The 21,913-nt window shown below is 42.2% G+C and overlaps 1 protein-coding gene across 3 annotated transcripts in view; it reads left to right on the top strand.

The window, feature by feature from the left end:
- The first annotated feature begins 562 nt into the window (after positions 1-562).
- Positions 563-21,913, top strand: part of RAPGEF5 (Rap guanine nucleotide exchange factor 5) — a 223,463-nt gene continuing 202,112 nt past the window's right edge. Inside the window, exon 1 of one of the 3 annotated variants that reach the window (XM_078441420.2) lies at positions 563-581. Coding sequence is in view for 2 of the 3 variants with exons in the window: in XM_060632685.3 (XP_060488668.2) it covers positions 848-1,078 (231 nt within the window). In the remaining variant the exon portion in view is untranslated. Of the gene's footprint in view, positions 582-699; positions 1,079-21,913 lie in introns of those variants that run through there. The other 2 variants (XM_060632685.3, XM_060632686.3) reach the window with 2 other exon arrangements.

Below are 21,913 nucleotides of genomic sequence, written 5' to 3'. Positions count from 1 at the left end.
CACCATGGTAGGCCTATGCAGTTTACCAAGCACACTCATCACATGCATCAGGCTTTCAGGGAAGGTCAGGTTCCAACATGTTAACTGAGATTCACCTTCAGGTCACCAGACTTGCATCTATTTGCTAAACACCTATCATGGCCAACAAAAGTTTTCTCCTTTATTCTTCAGTGATGAATGTGCCAAAGAGAGGACAGTGTGGGGGCAATGGTGTTTAACTTGTAGCAGAATAGAGAGCTTATTTTGAAGTTCTTTAGCAAAAACTGTTTGGAGGAATGGCGATTATGATTTGGGTCTAGGCTGTGAAAAAAGCAAGGAGGGGCTGGAGGAGGGAGGAGTGTCCCAGACTTCCCAGTTCACATGGCCGAAGTCCAAATCAACCCTGGCTGCTAGGTAAAAGGCAGTGAAGGGGGACCTTTCAGCCTAAAGGGAATTGGGGGGTGGGGTGGGATGGGCAGTAGAGTGGGTTCGGTGGAGGGTTCTGGGAATCCGCACCTGTGGATGAGCGGGTGCCCAAGGTGTCCCACCCTCTTCCTCTAGGGTTCGGGGAGTGGCTGAGGGGGGCCAGGCCGCGGGCGGAGGTGAGCGGCGCGGGGCGGGGTGGGGGGGGAAGGGAGGGGTGAGGGGGGCGGGACGGGGCGGGGCCCGGCGCACCTGGGCGGGGAGGGGGAGGTGCGCGGGGCCGAGCCTGCCGGGGGCCGCGGCGCGCGCCAATGGGCAGCGGCTGGCAGCGCGCCCCGCGCCCGAGCCGCAGTCGCGCCCTCTCGCTGCCTGGCGAAGGCGCGGACGGCGCGCGGAGGCGAGCGCGGGGGAGACGAGCTGCCGGCGCCACAGCCGCCGTCAGGGCATGAGGATGGCCGTGGGCTCCGTCAAGATGCAGCCGCCGTGCGAGAGCCCGGCCCTGGCCGCGGCGGCGGCGGCGGTGGCGGCGGACGGCGCCCTGCGCCGCAGCCCCAGCGCCCGCGAGCAGGAGCGCGAGCAGCCGCCGGCGCCGCCACGGCCGCGGCTGAGGGACCTGCCGGCACTGCTGCGGAGCGGGCTCACGCTGCGGAGGAAGCGGAGCGCCGCCGGGGCCCGGGTGAGTGGCCCGGACCGGCCGGGCCCCAGTGGGCACGGGCGGCGCGCACGTGGAGCCCGCGCCCACCCTCCCGGGCCGCAGAGGGGACATCTGGAAGTTGGGGAGGTGGCGGAAGGGGCGCCCTCGTGCAGGGTCCGGGGACGACGGGGTCGTGGGGTGACCCCCGGCGAGCGACGGCTTCCCCTTCCCCTAGTTGCACCTGACTTAACCCAGGGGCACCTGGATTCCGAGCGGCGGACCGTGGGCATCGCCGGAAGAAGGGCGGTTGGCGTCTCCCCTGAGGGGAAGCTGCAGGTGTCCCGTACCCAACTGTCGGCCAGCCGTGTCCCGACAGCAAGCCTCAGGCCCCACAAATGGGAGCCCAGTTTGCTGGAGGTGTGAGACGTGTGAGCATGTCCGGGACGCCCCGTGGCAAGCTCTGGGCATCGGGACTCTGGCCGCCGCCACCGGCGAGGTGGAGGCACACGAGTTGGAAGTTCCCGGGGCGAGCTTCCATCTCCGGGGTTCTGGAGACTCCAGCACTTAGTATTTGGTGACGCCCCCTTGAGCAGAGGGGTGGACGCCCCTCAGAATCTTAAATATTGACTTCCTGATGGTGTGTTCAGATATGATTTCCTGGTGAAGGAGTGTCCCTGGTTGTGCATCTAAGTGCATTTAATGGCCTGAACGGGTCGGGCATGTTTTGTTAGTTAAGAAAAGCAGGACAGCCTGATGATTTTCTCCTGGGATCTTTCACAAGCCACTCAGGAGGCCCTGATGGGGCCTCAGGCCAAGGGTCTGACTTACTGAGGTTTCCCTGCCCACCAGGGCTTTAGGGCAACTTTGGTAGGTTCTACTCAGTTCTTTAGGATTTGTCGCTGTTAAGGAGGCTTTACTGAGAAGCTGCAACAATGTAGTTTGGGAAGGAGGGTGGTGGTACTGTAATAAACTGAATCTTGGTTGTCTGCTTTAAAAGGAGACCTTACTGGAAGACTTTTAGCTCTTGCAAAGACAGGTTTGTGGAAACGTGAGAGTTGGGGAGAAACATTTTGTTTTGGTGTGGCTTCTTTGGCAAGGAAGGACCTGAATTGGTGTAGGTCTTCAGCCTGTCCAGGTTGTGTTCCTCGTTTCTAAAGCATTTTCCTTCTAGTGTAGGGGATATCTGTATGTGATCTACCTCAGTAGGATATTCAGAGGACTAGCTGGATGTAGGACATCTTAAAGTCCATGACTAGTGGAGTCGAGGAATTGCCCACAAGTGACCTTAACGTGGGACATACGGGATTGTCTGCAAAGAAAGCAAGGAAATGTGTCCCAGAGACGTGGTAGCTGAATAAATGCAAGAACCAGAGTTATAGACTTTGCGGGAATCTAGGGAAAAGTAGGTCAAATCGTGTTCCTATTATCCTTGACAGATACTTTTTCATGGCACAGAATACTGAAGACATGAGGGCAGCCAGGCAATCTGTGACGGGAATTGCTGAAGGTTCCTGTATAAATAGATCTGTGTGTTCATCTGCATAAGGCCTTGTGTTTCTTGTTGCCTGGGATGATGTTGTATGCCTTGCCAACATATATATTTACTCTTCGTAATTATTCTGAATGTGGTTATTTCCAATAATATATACTTCATTAACCCTTCTTTGATCCCAATCCTGTATTGCTTTTGGATATTCCAAACACATTTCCTAAGTGCATGGCTAGCTTCTTACTGGGGAAAGATTGTCAAATTTTCCCATGTTGAAAACCCATACTTTTCAACTATTTCCCCTTCCTTTGGCTTTGGAGCCATCTTTGTGATTTTGGAACCTTCCCTAACAAAGAGATAAGAAGGAATTTGAAAGAAAAAAAAAGCAGGTGAACTACATACCTGCATCAGTCTGTTCAGGCTGCTGTAACAAAATCCCATAGACTGGGTGGCTTAAACAACAGAAATTTATTTTCTCACCGTTCTGGAGGCTGGATAGTCCAAGATCAAGGTGCCAGCAGATTTGGTTTCTGGTGAGAGCTCTCTTCCTGGCTTGCTTTCTTGCTGTGCCCTCACATGGCCATTCCTCTGTGTACATGGATGGAAGGAGAGATCTGTCTCTCTCTTCCTTTTCTTATAAGTCTACTAATTCCATCATGGAAGCTCCACCCACATGACCTAGTCTACTTCTGAATACCTCCCAAAAGCTCTACCTCTAAATACGATCACGGTAGGGAGTACGGCTTCAACATATGAATTTTGAAGGAACACAGACATTCAGTCCATAACAGAAAGTATGTGTAGGAAAGAGAAAAACAGAGGAGATATGTACCAAACCAGTTAGTGACTTGTGAGCATCTGGGCTCATCTGGTTAGCTCTTCAATTAAAGCAGTGATGCTCATGGAACAAATCATGGCTTAGATCCTTTGGTGGACTTAAAATTTTGTATTCTATGGCCTGTACCTCCAGATTACTGGTGAGTGATTGTAGGGACAAATTAACACAAGTTCATTACCACTGGATTTATAAAAAGGCAGTTCTAGGTATTACACAAGTTGGTAAGAAAGTTTGCAATTTCTGTATTGACCAAGACTTGATTTAGGAGTACCTGTGGTACTTGTCTGTGCTGCCGTGGGCCCTCACAAATCTGGACAATCTGACATCAACTGTCATCAAGTAAGCTCTTTGTAGGTTGTGTTGCCTAACCCAGGTGCCTAGTAGGCGGTCTCTTACTGGGAAAAATTATGCTGACATTTGGTTAATATTGCAGAACTCCTGTGTTCCTTGGTTCAGTCATTTCTGATCATATTGAATACCAACTGATTAAGACTCTGCTAAGTGGAGAATGTCTAAATTTTCCTTTGTGGGAGGACCCTACCTACCTCCTAAAATCAGTAGTAAAATAAGGCACAGCTTGAATTCCCACCAAAACCCTTTAGTCATTTTTAAAAATTGTGTTATGGAGATTATGAGAAATAGTATGATAAATACCCAGCCTTCAACAGTTATTAACATTTTGTCAGTCTTGTTTCATTTATTTCTCTTCCCCAGTTTTCTTATGGGGGCTAGCCCATTTTATTTTATTATTAAGTTTATTTATTTATTTTGGGGGGAGAAGGGCAGAAAGAGAGGGAGAGAGAGAATCCCAAGCAGGCTCTGTGCTGTCAGTGCAGAGCCTGATGTGGGCCTTGAACTCATGAGCTGTGAGATCCTGACCTAACCTGAAATCAAGAGTCAGACCTTTAACTGACTGAGCCACCCAGGCACCCCTAGGGATGGTGTATTTTTAAGCTAAATCCTAAACATCCTGTTATCTTACTTATAAATGTGTCAGTATACATTTCTGATAAGGACTTCTTTTTTCTTGAAACAATGGCCAAACAAACAAACAAACAAACCCAAAGACTTTTATGCCTTTTTCTCACCTAAATATATTAACAGCGATTTCCTAATATGATTCCCATAGTCACATATTCTGAAAGATGTATTTTTACTTATGATTTGTTGGACTCAGGAACTAAACACAGTCCACACATTACATTAGGTTGTTAGGTTTTTAAATCTATTTTCTTTTATAATAGTCCCCCTTCCCTTCTTTTTGATTTGATGGAGAGAAAGAGCACAGATCTGGTAGAATGATCTGTTTTCTGGGCCAATTTCTCACTGGTGTCATTTAGCTTGTTTCTCTCCTCCCCATGTCTCCTGTAATATGGTAGTTGGATGTAGAGGCCTGATTACATTTAGATTCAAAGGCAAGCATCCTTCGTAGGTGGTGCTTTGTAAAATCTGTTGTAGTATAATCACAAGACACATGATGTCTGAATCTCTCTCTCTCTGAGATGTTAAGGTTGATTAGTGGGTTCAGGTAGAGTCAACTTCCCTTTCACCTAATGATCTTAGCATCCATAGATGGTTGTAGCCTAGATCCATTTCATTAGAGATTACAAAAGGGTGATGATCTGAATCTATCACTTCTCTTGCATTTATTAATTGGTATTCTGTGTGTAAAGAACTTAACCCTCATAAGCTGTATGGGTCTCCTGAAATTCAAGTTGTGTGGGGAAGACAAGGAAAGCTCATTTTTTTTTCCTTTTATCAATTTTCTGAGTAATGATTTTGTGCCCTAACAGTCTCTCATGATAATCAATGAGTTCTTCTTTTTTAAGTGTCACTAAGAACTTGTGGACCTCAATGTATTTGTTTCAGTCCATTGCAGTCAATATTCTTTTTGACCCTTAATTTGTCTTTATCTGTTGTATACTTTTTACAAGGCCCCAGTAGTCTCTGATAACCTTTCTTGCTTTCTGGCCCAAGATATGCTAAACTTACCTTGTCCATTTCCTGCTTCAGATCTGAAATCAGCCATTTTCCCAAAGGGCTCTAATTTTTGGTTGACAGCTGTTCGTTACCCCCACCCTTTGCCTCTCTTAGTGGTTGCAGTATTTTTTACCTTGGTTTTAGGCCTTCCATCTTAAGTTTTTGTTTCTTCTTAAATTCTTCTCATCAGGCTGCTTCTAAGACTGTCATTTTCTCCCTCTAATAAAATAGCTGGTAACTACCATTCCCTTTTTCTATATATACTGTCAAATTGCTGGGACTGACTTATTTCGGGCTTTGGCGGCTGTGATCTTTTCTGCAGCGTTCTACCTCTTTCATCTCCTCGGAATCTGTTTCATTTACAGCAGGCAGAATGATTCACCAATTGTGCCAAATTGACTGTTCACCAAACAGTGACAGTCGGCCTTCGGATTATTAGACTTCTCTCCGCTGATTTCTTCTCACTCAGGCAGAGTCCCTGTGGCATGGCAGGTGCTGTTGAAACTTGGGAAAGTGGAAGAACAGCTAGTGGCTGTCTGCATGAGGTTCTCTCTTTTCATTTGGAGTCTCGACCCAGATGATTCCCTCTCAAAAAAGGAACAAGGTAGCCCATTTCCTTTGTCCAAGCTGGAGTGTTTTAGGTGTGATTTAACACCCTCCTCTGCTGGAAATAAGACCTTGTTGACTGAGAAACATGTACTGCTTCAAGTTGTACCAGTATGCCTGAATTATAGTCCTTTTGTACACACACCTTACAGGCAAAGCATGTAATTTTAATTTGTTCTTTGTATTTAAATTAAAATCAGTGGCTGACACTTCATAGCACTTAATTATGTGCCATGCATGTTCTGATACAAACTTCAATCCTCCTAACAAGCCTGTGAGTTAGCTGCTATTGTTTGCATTCTACAGATGAGGAAACTGGAACATAGATGTAACTTGCCCAAGAATGTGGGGGCTGAAGGAGGTTTGAACCTAGCCAGTCTGGTTCCATAGTCCCTGCTCTGAATTGTCTCTCTGGTTTTCCTCAAATGCACTGAGGACAAAGGGTCTATTTTAGTCTAAACTAATTAGCCTACAGTACCTGTTGATATTACCTTACAACTCGGAGAGTGGTCAGTAAATGCTGTTGATAATGCCAGCTGTTAATCTTTCTTTCTTTGAGTACTCTGAGGCTTGTGATAGACGTACTGGGTGTGGGGGCAGGAAGGGAGGGGAAATATTGTTGAATGGCTACGAATATTGACTAGAATTAAAAGTAGCGTTCGGTGTGTCATAAGCAAAAATCACCCAGGCCCACCTTGATCAAGGCCAATACAAAAATTTGTGAATTTGCTCGCTTACTCTTTTCTTATCTGCTTATGGTAGCCTGTCAGAGATAAGGGCCATTAAGGGAGGCATGCATTTTCCAGGGAAGGTGAGTCAGATCAGATAGGAGGGACATTTGATGATCTTATTTGAGAAACATTGACTTCTTACAGCTTGAACCTTGATAATATAAAACAGTGTGGACGTGGCTACAAATAAAGTGAAACTCCACAAATGCCACCTCTAAAAATGAAAAAAAAAAAAAGAAATTATAGATTCATTTATTCTACTTGAATTTCATGTAAATTCTAGTAAAGGACCTCAATGGCAAGTTAATGCCCTATTTACTTCCTTTCTCTCTCCTCTGACCCCTGGCATTGGCTTCGGTTGCAAAATTAGATCCCAAGGAAAGAACATGCGGAGTGGCTTCAGAAGCTGGGTTTGGATTTCAGTGCCATCATTTTGTAGCCTTCCGTGAGTTATTCTTGGAGCTCTCCAAGCCTCCGTTCTTCCTCTAGAATGATACATATCGTGGACCAGGTTTTCAGAGAATAGAGACAATGTATGGAAAATTTGGGGTATGTTGGAACTTAAATTGTTCCTTCCCCAGCCGGATGCTTATTCTGGGCAAATTGACATTCATAGACATTTATAGGAGTCTAGTAACAAAAATTTTTTGCTTTTGCATGCAATGTCAGATTCCATGTTTTTTAAAAACATGATATCCTAACATTTAGTGAATATCTTAGGTGTTATCTAAATACTGGTACCATAACAAAATATCCTCAGCTTCACATTTGCACTGTTTCTTAAATTGACTTGGCAGTAATTGGTAACTTGTGTAGCTGAAAATAGATGGAAAGGTGGGAGATAAGTCACTGGTGATGACTTTGAGTACTTGTGATTTTTTTTTGCCTTAATGTTGCATAACAACCTTTATTAGGAACACTGATAATCCCAGTAATGGTATGCAATCTGGAAGTAGTTCGTGAGAAGTTAGAAAGTTTCATGCAAAAGTGAAATCGTTAAAATCAATGACTTAATTTTTTGTGGTGAGTTGTTATTGTGATAAATTATTCATAAATGGATGTGGAAAAGGGATGGTCTGCAGACACCGCTGTGAATACTGGCACATCTTTATCAGATTAAACTTCAATAGTCTCTTAAAGGGAGGAAGTGTTTTCACCTATGAGGAAACTATAGTCCAGAGAGGTTAAGTAACTTTCCCATGGCCACTCAGCTAGAAAGTAGTAGAGGCAGAATGGAACCCAAGATTGTCTGATTCCAAAATCTATGGCCTTTGCTCAATGTCATGTTGTCTAAGATTTTGACATAATTATAGCCTGTGGTATATTGAAACTGTAGATGTATAGGACATTTCAAGTCAGGACAAAACATAGCTCATTTTCTTTCCAGCGTCTTCAGTAATGGCTTCCAGGATCAGTCTTTAATTATTCACAAGGTTGACAATGGCTTGGTAGCAGCTCTTCCTCATCTCCCAGCAATACCAGCCATTGTACAAGAAAGAAGGTTTGGCATGACTCATCCCAGAAGCCGTTGTTTTCCCAGGTGGTTTGGAAGCCCGACTAGCTCCATAGTACAAACGCACTTGGACATTTATAAAGCAAGCAGTTTCCTTTTCTGGTGTTTCTAGAAGAAAGGAAAAGGAGGAGTTTGTTGTAACTCAGGACTTGGGTTCCTGATGGCAACTTGTTTGCTATTTAACATACTTCAAGAAGTGAGAAGTATGCATACCTGTCAAAGTAACTGAATCCATTTACAATTGAATAAAATCATTGAGAATACACAAATGTATTAATAAAATTAAACTTAGATATATTTACCTTTTAATATGGTGTTACTACCTGAGGCAAATGACTCTTAATTGTTTTTTTAATTCCAGACCTTTTTAAGAATCAAAGGATGCACCCCAGAAAAATGCACATGCAGATGTAATTTTTGCATCTCATTTCGGAGGGCTTATGGATATTTTGAAGCCTGGTCCACAGACCCTCTAATTAAAAAGCCCTTCCCTACTCTGTGTTCTGGAGGGTACAACCATGGTTCTCTTATTTTAGTTTTTATCTTTATTCCTTCTAAACATTTAGCATAGCATCAAGCCCTCATTCAGTTGTCAGTTGAATAGTTCCTTGAATTAATGTATTTTTTCGGTGTGTTGAATTAGAAATTATTTTTCTGTGAATGTAGCAAATGCTTTAGTGGTCCCTGGTAGGTGGTGGTGGTGGTGATAACCTATTATTGTTGAACAAACCCTATCACATTTTTGGTGTTGGGATTATTCGGAGTACTTTAAGACCATTAACCCATTTAATCCTCATAACAACACGTGTGGCAGATCACTCTCCTTGTCTTGTTTTTTCCCCAAGAGGGGAACAGAGAGGCACAAAGGTATTGATTTTGCTACTCCCCAAAATGAGGTGCAGAGAGGCTAAGGAAGATGCCTGAGGTCACCCAAGGAGTGGAGGAGCCAAGATTTGAACCAAGGAAGTCAGGCTCCATATTATGAGGTCTACCTATTCAGCTGTGTCCTCTCGCTAAATAAAATAATTAATTTATTGTCTTAATTACGGTCTCTCCTTTTTTGTTTGAAGGCTTTAGAAATAGGGATGTGTATTAAAGTTGATGTGATCATTTAGTGGGATTTTTCTTTTCCCCTGTAAAGCTATTATTAAATTGATGGTATGTCTTAAAATTGTGGTACCTCAGAATAAAGGAACTATAGTAAGTTATGTTTTAGTTTTTAAATATAGCTTCATAGTTTATTTGTAGAAATATCACAGTAAATCACAGCTTTAAAACAGTGCATATAAACACAACCATGTCTATTTATGAAGGGTGAAAAATGTGAGTTAAGATTATACTAACAATTTATATGAACACTGATATTGCTTGGGTAACAATTTAAATGTCAGAGGAGAATACATTCAAAATTTTCCTACAAAAAGCATGAATAGCCTCAGAGTAATGTTGAAGATTGAAGAAACTGACATTCTTCTACATGGAATTTTACATATATGTATATTTTATGTTGTATATTATACATAATTTATATAATTTATATAGCAACATAAACATAAGTTTATATTATGCATGATTATATATAATTCATCATATATAATGTTATATAACTTATTTTAAAATTGCATTTAAATTTAATGTATAATTTAAATTATATTTAAATTCAATTTATAATTTATTGTATATAATGTTTATATTATATAATCAGATATATAATTTATGATATAATTTATTGGTTTCTTCACAGGTTTTTTAACAGTAAGATTTAAAAGTTAATCTTATATAAATTTATTTTTTTTTAACTAAAACTATGAATATACCCAAATGATCATAGATGTAGACTTGTCTTCACTACTTGGTGTAGAGAGTTGGCTGATTTTACCTTCTGTGAGTCAGTTAAACTTAAAATTTTGTCTGCTTTGTTCATGAGACATTGGCTTCTCCCTTACAACATGCTTTCATTGTGCACTATTTGTGTTATCCATGGAGAAAAACCTTTACTAAATTGAAGAGTTCTGAAAAGAGGGCTTCTGCAATCCAGCTGGTTGTCTTCCCGTATTTTTTTCCTAACTGGTCTGGCAACTTAAACTCCAGCCCCATTGGTGGCCTTGTCATCCAGTTGAATTTGACCTTGTCAAATCATTTACCTGCAGCTGTTCTGAGGTGTACATGCAAATACTTGTGATTGCCCAACACTTACACCTTTGGTGCTGACTGTAAATTTGTCTTACTCTTGCGTGTTACTATTGCGGGAAGTGAACAGCTTATCACCGCTGTTTGGTCTAACACTCTAAATGTTGACTGTAATGAACAAACACCACAAATGATTTTGTGCTGTGAATTTGTATATAGGTATGAAATCTTTTGTAGAAAAGGTAGGGAAGATGTGTGATGATACCTTTTAGAAATTAGGGCAAGTATTATGCCTGTTTCAAATATTCTATTAAAATAGAATTTGGGGGCATCTGGGTGGATCAGTCGGTTAAGAGTCCATCTTTGGCTCTGGTTATGATCTCAGAGTTAGTGGGTTTGAGCCCTGCATCTGGCTTCACACTGACAGTGTGGAGCCTGTTTGGGATTCTCTCTCTTTCCCTCTCTCTCTGCTCCTCCCCCACTTGTACTTTCTCTCTCTCTCTCTCAAAAATAAATTTAAAAAACAGAATTTGGCTGTAATACAGTAAATATTTTTCTATATGTTTGTCACTTAGCAACTGTGTGACATGGAATAACAAATAACCTTTCCGAGTCTCTATCCCTAATACCGTTGCTCTGTCATGAGAAGCGATAGTGGGATAGAGGTCCGATTTTCATTTCTTGCTCCTTGTGTCCCCAAGGTCTGAAAAGTGGTCTTTCTCTCTTGAGATGCAGACTCAACCCCGGAGCACTTTGGGACTTATCTTAGACGAATGGAAAGAGGGGTCATTAATATTCACCACATCCCTTGAGTTGGTGAGGGGGAAGATAATGCATTAGTAGAAAGAGCATTTGAACTGCAGGAAGAATCTGATTAAATTAAGAATCTGTCATATGAAAAGAGTAGAAAGAACATATCTATAAATCTATTTCTAGAAGATTAAATTATTTGGCCATAAACAGAATTCTGTGAGAGGTGTCAGAAGAGAACTTGACAGCCAGCCCTTTGTGTCCTGGGAGATCTTACCAGGTAGCCTTATCTTCTTTTAGATAAGAGGTTTGTTGCTATTTCTTATTCTCACTGAAAGCTGTTTCTTCGCCTCAAATTGACATCAATATTTATTTTCCTCTACTATTTTAAATTTATCACAAATATTCAAATAGCGCCCATTGACACATTCAAATTTCCTATTCTTCTTGGCACATAACTCCTTTAAAAAAAAAGCAGCCTAGTCATATTTTAATCTACCTTGAATATCTCGTGAGTTTTGAGCTTAAAAAAAAAATTCAGTTCATTAGTAGTTGGCTGTTCACTCTGCTGTCTTTTACATAATGATTTACATTTACAAAGTACTTTCACATACATTCTTATTTTAATGTTTTCATAACTCTGGAATAAAGTATTTTTTTCTTATATAGATTTGAAGGCAAGTTACGGAGTTTTTTTATATGCCACAATCTCACCATCTGTGAAGCAAAGATAGGGTGGTGAGACTAAGTAAATTAATATGTGAAGGCTATTAAGACAGAGGTAGTTATGCAGAGAAATAGCTGCTTCTGTTGTCACTGCCATCATCATCATCAACATCATCATCATTGTCTGAAGTGACAGATCTGAGGGAGTCCAAGGTCCCTTTGAAAATCCCTTTGAAAAACTGAAAGAGGTCTTACTGGTCATATTGATGGCCATTAAGTGGAAGAACTGAGGCTCAAACATTGCTGTCTTAATGAAGGTCATAGTAAGGAAGTTAAAAGAGTGAGGGGCTCTATATCTTGGACTCCTGGTTAGTCCAAGGGTCTTAGTTAGATTATCTGTGCATTTCCTAAGGTCCTTATCTTTAGCTCCCTAAACTAAAAGACTTCTAAAATTTTAGCGTACTTGAGGATCCCTGGAGGACTTGTGAAAACACAGATTCCAGGGTCCCCACACTTAGAGACTTTGTTCAGTAGCTTACAGGTGAGGCCCAAGAATCTGCATTTCTGTTGAGTTCCAGGTGATGCTGCTGGTCCATGGGCCACACTTAGTAGCACTGGTCTAAAGGCTGCACAAGTTTGGTGACCTTCAAAATCAGAAAATTACTGAGGCAGGAGTCTACCTGGTTTCCTGTTTGTCACCGCCATGATAGAAGGACAAATCAAGATGGAGGACCATGACTATGAGAATTTTATTGAATTAATAATTTTGGGAACTGCCTCTTATTGGTTTCTATAGAGTGGCAGTTAAAAAAGAAGTGATGAGTATTTGAAACATAAAGAGTTAGTGGTACCTGTGTCTTTTCCTAGGCCCACCTACTTGTGGCTTTTAAAGGCTTGTCGTTACTAGCTCCTGTGTGCTGCAGCATCTCTTCTTGGGTCTCTGAATCTTTCTTGCATATCTTTGATAGGCTCTTTTCTGAGAGGACCCTTGATGCTATAGGAGGCCAAGGAAAGGCAGTGTTGGGAAGAGTGACAGTAGAAGGTATAGTCTTGATGAGAAGGATTTCATGAGTGGAGTGGACATTGGCAGTAGCCGAGGCAAGGAATCCAGCCTAGCTCCTGAAGTTTAGGTGGAAGATGAGGCTAAGGAGGGCAGGGACAGGGCCTGGCCTCTAAGGTGATGCTGGGATTAACAAAAGGTCCTGAGAGGTCCCTGGTATGAAGCTAGAAATTGTGCTAGAATGTGACTGAGTGCCATTCCTGCATCATTCCTATGCACAAACTTGGATTGCTAGGGTTCATAATCAGAGAAGCTTTTATATGAGGGATTTGCATCCCTTCTCTACAGTTGCCTTAGTTTTCTTTTTGGGTCCCCCCCCCCTCCCCCGCCCCGTGCTTGCCTTTTTCCCAGACACTCTTAGCATTGCTAGTCTATACATAGGAGTTATAAGACCTTTATGTGGTACTTTGATCTTGGTTAATTTTGTTGCAGTATATTGAACGTGTTCTGAAATGCCTGGGAACACTACATTCACAAAGTAACAAACAGTTGAATAGAATAATTACACCTTCAGTTCCTGTGCCCATGGGATCCAGGGGTGGGTGTGTCAATAAGATAAAAAACATTTTTCCTGGTTTGGGTGTTCAGCCAAGTCGTCTTCTACAGTCACCTCACCATGAAGCAGGACTACAATACAAACTCGTACCAATTCTGTGTGTTTATCAGTTCTTTTATACCGAGATGTTATCCTCAGGATAAAACTGTTTCATACCCTATAGATAGATAGTTTTGGGGTAGTACAGGTTGAGTGCTACTAATGTCTAAATACTTTGTCTTAATAAATGAAACATTTAGAGACAAAACAGGTCCTTGATGTCAAATTTTCTATCGTTAACATTTTTTTAGGAAGGAAAAAAAAACATTTCTCTTTGAAGCAAAATTAACTCTAGAACTTTTCCCCTCTCTTTCTGGGTTTTCATATATTTACGTGTTGGAAAACATGGGTATGTGATAGAGTCAGGCTGTGACCTCTTATAATTGGGGCAAGTCATGATGAATCATCCCATGTTACCTACTGTGGCACAGATTCAAGGCATATGAGCCCTTTGTCTTTACTCAATTTCCCCTCCTTTCTGGCAGCTTGGTGGCTGAGCACAGGGGAGGGGAACCCTGCTGTTCCAGGAAGGGGATGGAGCCCTAGGTGAGGGCTGCCCAGAAGTGGAAGTGTATGAGCCTTACCTGGTTCACCTGTTAGTGCAAACTGACCAGCGGGAGTAAGAGGGGTTCTAGTGCAAATGACCCTGGTGAGGGAGTCCAGATCCTGTTTAGGGAGCAGAGAGGAACTCAGTGTGGAGGAGTGGGCTGGCTGGGGCCCAGTCAGGCAGGCTTTCTAGTCCCCAACGCTTGTTTCCACCTCAGTCTAGAGCCTGAGTCTGCCCAATCCCCCTCACTGGGGAAGGAGCGTTTCCTTTTCTTAGTATCTTCTCCTCTCGGTTGGCCCCAAGAAATCTCTGGTTAGCCTTTCTCCTGGTTTTTTGAAGACTCATCTCCTTACTCACTTCCCTTGGAATGAGCCATGCTTTGGGTCTGGTTTCCTTTGGCTTTACCATCCGTGGCTGCTTCTTCTCCTCCCCTCCCAACCTTTGTTCCTTTAAGGCTTTGCGGGTGGGCTGTTTGCCCAGAACGTCTTCTATGAACCAGCTCATCCTATTGTTTGCTTTCCTTGCTTCATTGCACAGCCCTGTTTCTTCATCCTTTACTGTTTACCTGGCTTCAGCTGAGGGCTCTTTCCTATGGAAGAGGGTGCTCTTCTCAGGACTTGGGGTGATTCAGCCCACTTTTGCATGTTGAAGAGAATTATGTTAAAACTCTCGAGGAAGCCCTCATACAACCTCCTTTGACATTTTTTTTAGATGATTTACAGGATTTATTCCCTCCTCCTCCTGCCTTTACTCCTTCTCTCCTCTCCCTAACCTCCCCACCCCAAAAGAAGTAGAACTTTTGCAATGTAACCACTATCTAACTGGTATACATTATGGGATGAAGAATTTGTAACTGTATTGATTGCTGATTAGCATTACATTTTCAAAACTACATCCTTTAAATAGGGACTTATGGTTTAGTCCACAGATGTATATGAGAAGGTATTGGTCTGGTAAGAAGTAAGGTTGTGAAATTCAATTTCAGTTTCATTTCTGTCATAAATGTCATAAATGTCGAAACTTCTGGGCGCCTGAGTGGCTCAGTCAGGTAAGTGTCCGACTTCAGCTCAGGGCATGATCTCATGGCTTGTTGAGTTCGATCCCCACATTGGGCTCTGTGCTGACAGCTCAGAGCCCAGAGCCTACTTCAGATTCTGTCTCCCTCTTTCTCTGCACCCCCCTCCACCACGCACTCATGCTCTCTCTCTCTCTCTCTCTCAAATATAAATAAACATTAAAAAATTTTTTTAAATTGTAGAAGCTTCTATGTAAGCAATTAGCTTTGGGAGTACATGGCTAGACAGAAGACAAAATATAGTCGATTAATGATTTTGTTAATTGTTCTTTCACTGCAGGCAGCTTCTTGTAACGTAGCACCTGCTCATCACATCCCAGACTGCCACCCAGTGCTGTCATCCCCACTGTGCATTTCCTTGTATTTTCTTCCTTCTAAAAATCTGCATTATACTGAACTATCTGATGTGTCAGTCAGGATGATCTAGGTTTTGCCTCAGTAACAAAAATACACCAAAATCTGTGTGGCTTCACACAACCGAGTTTATTTCTTGCTTACAAAAAGACCCTCTTGGGGCGCCTGGGTGGCTCAGTCAGTTAAGTGTCCGACTTCGGCTCAGGTCTTGGTCTCACAGTTCGTGAGTTTGAGCCCCGTGTCAGGCTCTGTGCTGACAGCTTGGAGCCTGGAGCCTGCTTCGGATCCTGTGTCTCCCTCTCTCTGCCCCTCCCCTGCTCACACTCTGTCTCTCTCTCAAAATAAATTTTGAAAATATTTTAAAAAATTAAAAAAAAGAGACCCTCTTGTGTCTGGGCGCTCTTCAGCATAGCTGTCCTCTGTGTGGTGGCCCTGCTTCCATCTTAGGACATTTCTATGTCATCACCCTCCACAGTGACTACAACATGTGAGGAAAGAGTGGGAAATTTCACATGGGCATTTAAGTGCTTCCACCTGAAGTGACTTCTGCTCATATTGCATTGGCCAGAGCAAGTCCTACTGCTTCCTGGGGAAGTATCCTCTTCCTGGGAGCTTTGAAGAAGAAGAGAAGAGTCAATATTAGTAACATCTACCTTGGACATCAGAAGCTGAGAATACAGAAGTGAATACAGCCATGATCCCAGTCTTAAGTCCAGCAAGGGAGATAAACATGTTAATAGTATTATAATCTAGTTTTACAGAACTGGACAAATTATAAAATACATAGGGTCATAACTGCTATGATAGAACAGAAATCACCCTGGGGACACAAAGGAAGAGAACCCACCTCCCTGAGCCTGGAGATGAGAGGAAAACTTCAGAGTGGAGGTGACGTAAGGGCTGGGGTTTGTCACTTGCCAGGTTTAGATCTACATTGCCTTGGTAAGGGCGGCTTCTGATTTTATTTTATGTGCTGTATAACATCTAAACTAATAATTTGGGATACAGCTCTAGGAAATAGACTTTCTTTTTCTGTAAGAACCTCAGAGAAGAAATGAAAGCCGTCAGCAGTAGAATAGATCTGCTAGTTCATATGAAATGCAACACAAAGGTATCCTTGCAATGAGGACTTAACAAAAACTTCTTTTACTGAGCAATTATGCTGCTGACAGTTCTTTGATGTCAAACATTAAACTTGCCATCACGGTGTGAAAGGAATAAAGGCAAGTGTCAACTAACAAGGTTAGTTATTAGGCAACAGAGGTTGCATATACAGTACTTTGATTTGCCTAGAGATTCTGACATATTTTACATTAGAGATAAATGTGAGTGGTGTGTTAAGAGTGCAAAGACTTTGCTTCATAGACAAAAGAAGAATCTCATCCTCGGATCTTCAGAAAGTCGAATTCTTACCCTCCTTCACTGCGTTAGGCCTCCTGGCCTTCTTGGGGATCCTCCATCACACTGGGCAGCCCCCACCTCAAGGCCTTTGCACCTGCAGGTTTCTCTGTCTGAACCCACTTTTCTTCAGATAACCGTTCACCTGCTTCAAGTCTTTGCTCAAAGACCATTCTCTTGAAGCCCCTTGGCCACCCTATTTAGAATTGCAGCATCTGGGGGCGCCTGGGTGGCGCAGTCGGTTAAGCGTCCGACTTCAGCCAGGTCACGATCTCGCGGTCTGTGAGTTCGAGCCCCGCGTCAGGCTCTGGGCTGATGGCTCGGAGCCTGGAGCCTGTTTCCGATTCTGTGTCTCCCTCTCTCTCTGCCCCTCCCCCGTTCATGCTCTGTCTCTCTCTGTCCCAAAAATAAATAAAAAACGTTGAAAAAAAAAAATTAAAAAAAAAAAGAATTGCAGCATCTGTTTCCTTCCCATGTCCCCTTCCTATTCCACCTTATAACATAAATAATTGACAATTAGCTTATTTGTTTTGTCTATGGTCATCTTCCTCCACAAGTATTTAAGCTACCCGAGGGCAAGGATTATTGCCTGTTTCTTACACGGTTGTATTTTCGATCAGACTACTGCCTGGAGCATAGTAGGTTCTCAATAATACTGGTTAAACGCATGGTGGAGGTTTACATTAGAGCTCCTCTCAACTGTTCACGAAGTTGTGTACTTACATGAATTTCCTCCTGTAAACCATGAGCACTTTTAAATTCAATTTTATAACGTGCCAGCTACCTTTCCCTAGGGAGCAAGAGCGAGGCTCATTTAAGGAGCTCATAGTTTGGTGGAGAAACTTGTTTGATTCTGCTTGTAATATTTAATTAAATTTAGCAAGATTTGGAGTGCCTAATACATGTAGATATTGAATGGGAATCCTGAACTCAAGAAGGTTACTGTTTTTAAGTGTGACATGCCAGGACGTAAGATTTGTCTGTGTCATGAACTTTCATAAGTAGCTTTTCCATGATGTTGCTTGGTTGAGTCCAGTGGCTCTCAGATTTTTCTTCTGTCATGAGACACATGACGCGTGATGGTGGTGCTCATCTGCTTGACCATTCCAGCAGTATGTTGAATTCTTGGTCAACAAATGCTGGATTGTTTTTCTCATAGGAATCCCACCAAGCTATATATGAGGTTGCTTTTCACCTTTGGTTCTCCCACTCAGGAAAGTATATTGGGAAAACCAATGTGCTTTGATTAAAAAAAAATTATTCATAAGCCTCAGTACGTCTCTTACTAATAATAAAGTTCTTGTGGCACATAGCAACTAAGTAAAAGGTGTCGTGATGGCTCATTTAAGAATAATTGGTTTAGATGATATATACTATGAGGTGAAAGGAGATTGAGCTTGATTAGCAAGATTTAAGGAAACTACTTGGTAGAGGTAGGCTTTGAGGATTAACTAGTTAGTGAGAATAATAGGTAGGGAAGAGAGTAGGACAAGTCAGGGCAGAAGGGAGCATGGCATGTGATTGGGACATTGAGGAATATGTCTGGCCGGAGCCAGGTGCAGGCTTAAAGGGTTGGACTTATAAATTGAGGGAAGATGATAGGTGATCTTGAGTTTGTCTTTGTATTAACCTTGTTATCAGCAATGGAAAATGTTCAGGGAAACCTCTATACTATAGAGGTTTCAAGACTTTGTGTTTAATTTCCTTGTAAAAAAAATTTTTTTTAAAGAATGGTAAGCCTAGTGTAAGGTATAGAGAAAATGAATCACTATGTTGCACACTTGAAACTAATGTACATTGTGTGTCAAATGTAGTCAAATAAAGCAAATTAAGAACAAGTAAAATGTCACAAAGATTGACCTCTAAAGAAATAAAATAAGCCACCTGGGTGGCTCAGTTGGTTAAGCGTCTGACTCCAGCTCAGGTCATGATCTTGTGGTTCGTGGGTTCGAGTCCTACATCGGGCTCTGTACTGACAGCTTGGAGCCTGGAGCCTGCTTCGGATTCTGTGTCTCCCTCTCTCTCTGCCCCTCTCTTGCTCACACTCTGTCTCTCTCTGTCTCTCTCTCTCTCTCTCTCTCAAAAGTAGGTGAACATTTACAATTTTTTTAAAAAATAAAATAAAAATTGAGAACTAACTTATGACTTCATACTTTCATTTTGCCAAGTAAGGGCACAAGAAAATTCAATAGGTCTTACATTTTGTAAGAGAAGGACATTTTAACACAAAAGAAAAAAATGACACAACCCTCTACTAAAGGACTGCTCATCATAATTAAATAAATAAAGTTTTATAGAAAACTGCCTTGTCCTTATGGGTGCCTCACGTTATCGTTTGTGAACTACTTCATGCAATACATGTGTGGGTTTTGGGGACAGAATTAAGTTGAGACTATCGGTAGACACGATCTAACAGATGGAAGGTGGCAGTCACTGTCAGTTGATAAAAGCATTTCTTTAGAGAGATCAGTGGAAGTGGGTGGTGTGCAGAATGGAGGAAGGAGAGGTTGAAGGCAGGGGAGCCATGTAGGGGGCTGTAGGCCAGGTGACAGAGGCTAGAGCCTGACATAACACAGAGGTTTGGGGATGAGAAGTCTAAGAGTGGGGAGGACAGGGGCTAGGATCTAGTGATTTCCTTTCTGTTTTCATGGGCAGCTAAAATCAGCAAGAATTCAAAATAAATTCCTGGTTTCGAGAGGAATAGAACTCTGTCAGAAATATGACCAACGTGTATCTGTATTCTATACATAAGATCTCTTAGCTTCCCAAGACTCTTATTTCAGAAGTTAAGAGAGGGAGAAAAAGAGAGCATACATGCACGCTGGCCTGCTTGGATGAAAAATTGTCTCTGTGTAGGTAAGTGACCTTCTGTAGAGGAAAAAGAAAGAAAGGGGATGCTTTTTCAACGACAAAGGATAGTATTTGTCTTTAGGACATTTTTTGAAGTTTGTTGGTTGGTTCAGGGAAGAACTGAATGGCAGTCTGCTCCCATTCTCGTGGTCCTGTCAGAGCAGGTGCTGCCTTATGGCCTCTGGGAAAATGGAAAGATGTCCCCCTGCCATGGTCCCTCCCCCCCAACACCTTGTCCTTAGGCTGCATCTGCTCAGTGCCAGGGCTCCGCCTTCAAAGCCAGAAGAGCTTTGTGCCAGCTGCCCTCACACCCAACCTTGGGTTAGGCGGGGGAGATAAGGCAGAAGATGATAGTCCATGTGGGGAGAGAGGCAGCTGACTGGATATAAAGGGGAGTGTTTGTCTCCTTTAATCAGTCCTGACTTCTTCCAGTTCTTAAGTTTCTGTGTGTGAAGCCCAGGGAATTGTGGCCCGAAGATACTCACAGCTGCTTTTCACAGTGGACTCAGGTAGAGAATTGTGAAGTTCTGTAGCTCTACACATGAAATGCACCTCCTTCTGCTTAAAATTGACAATAACAAACACCCCTGTTTCTCCCTTTCCTGAATTTCACCAAGGCTGTCGCTTCCTACCCTGTAAGGTGAGGATTTGGCTCATTTACATGACAAATATGCACCCCGCCCCCTTCCGTGTTCCTTAGGTAATTGACTTGTTAGTGGGCCAGAGTACAGTGAAGGCTTTTGTGTTCACATAAGCTTGTCTCTATAACTGGATTTGGGGCTGAGTCAGTCAAGGGTCTTGATTGCAAACAAGAGAAACCAACTCTGAAATTACTAGAAGGATGTTGGAGTGCTGGTCTGCCTGCAGAATTATTGGAAGACTGGAGAGGTAGGTTTCAAAAGCGGCAGGGCCCCAAGACATATATAGAGAAGCCATGGATGTAAGGATGAAAAGCACTGAATCCAACCAGGCTGGTTTCTCTGCCACTCACCAACTGAATGGACCGCAGGCAAGTTACATCACCATTCTGTGCTCCCAAGGATAGTTATGAGTAATAAATGTATTAATGTTTGTAAAAAGTGCTTGAAACGGTGACTGATAAATAATAAACATATATGAATGTCTGATAAGTATTTTTAATGGAATGTGTGTGTACGTGTATATGTATTGGCAATTAACTGCTAAACATAATGCCAGGATGCTCTCTAGGTTACAGACTTTCCTTCCATGCCCACAACCTGTTCTTTGCTCCGACTGGCTTTTCCCTTATCACAAATTGCCAACCTTTGTTCAGGGCTTTGCTTCGATTCTTTGTGGTTCCCTCAGAAACTCGATTCTGGAACATTATTCACAACAGAGGACGTAATGATCATAGTCTGTACCTGTGGGACTTTAGTTTTTTACTACCGTTAGGGATAGATAGTATAGTAAATTTTTTCTACCACTTTGCCTTTTCTTTTTGATACTGTGTTTTCATGATCATTATTAATATCTGCTTTAGTCTTTCCTTGTGTTCTTTTGTTAAATGAGAAACAGCCAAAATGGAAGCTCTTGTAGAAGATAAACCATCCTACCTCTATGAAGGTTTTTACAGCCCTCCTTTTAAAAATGTTACATTAATATTTAAGCATAGTCATATTTAGTAATTGACCTTGTTATTTATTATTTAATATTGATAATACTAATAATTATTTTTAAAAGAACAGATGTCTACAATACATATTGTTTTCCCTTTTCAGTTTGGTGCAAAGAAAATTACATTATCCGTTCTTTTGTTGAAATAGTCTTTCCCTTAAGTAAGAAGTTAAGAGTGTTGGTTTATTCCAGGGGCACCTGGGTGGCTCAGTCGGTTAATCATCTGACTCTTCATTTCAATTAAGGTCATGATCTCACGGTTTGTGAGTTCGAGCCCTGAATCAGGCTCTGCGAAGACTGTGTGGAGCCTGATTAGGATTCTCCTTCTCTCTCCCTCCCTCTCACTCTCTCTTTCTCTCTCTGCCCCTCCTCTGCTCATACTCACTCCCTCTCACTGTCTCAAAATAAATAAATAGACATTAAAAAAAGAGTGTTGGTTATTCTGGCAAATCAGAGTATGGTCTGCTTATAGAGAACTAACTTGTAATATTTATTGGTTATAGAGAAGCTTTACTTTAAAAAAATAAATGATTAAATATATCTTGTGTGTTGAATATGCTGTTTGGGGCTCCACGGTTAGTTGGTTAGTCTCTTTCTCTGTCTCCACATAAACACACATGTAATATCTGGGTATATAGTCTGCAGTTCGGCCTGATTTTG

The sequence above is a fragment of the Panthera onca genome, chromosome A2, assembly GCF_046562875.1.
Source record: "Panthera onca isolate mPanOnc1 chromosome A2, mPanOnc1 haplotype 2, whole genome shotgun sequence".
Lineage (NCBI taxonomy): Eukaryota > Metazoa > Chordata > Mammalia > Carnivora > Felidae > Panthera > Panthera onca.
This window is presented reverse-complemented; position numbering and strand designations above follow the sequence as displayed.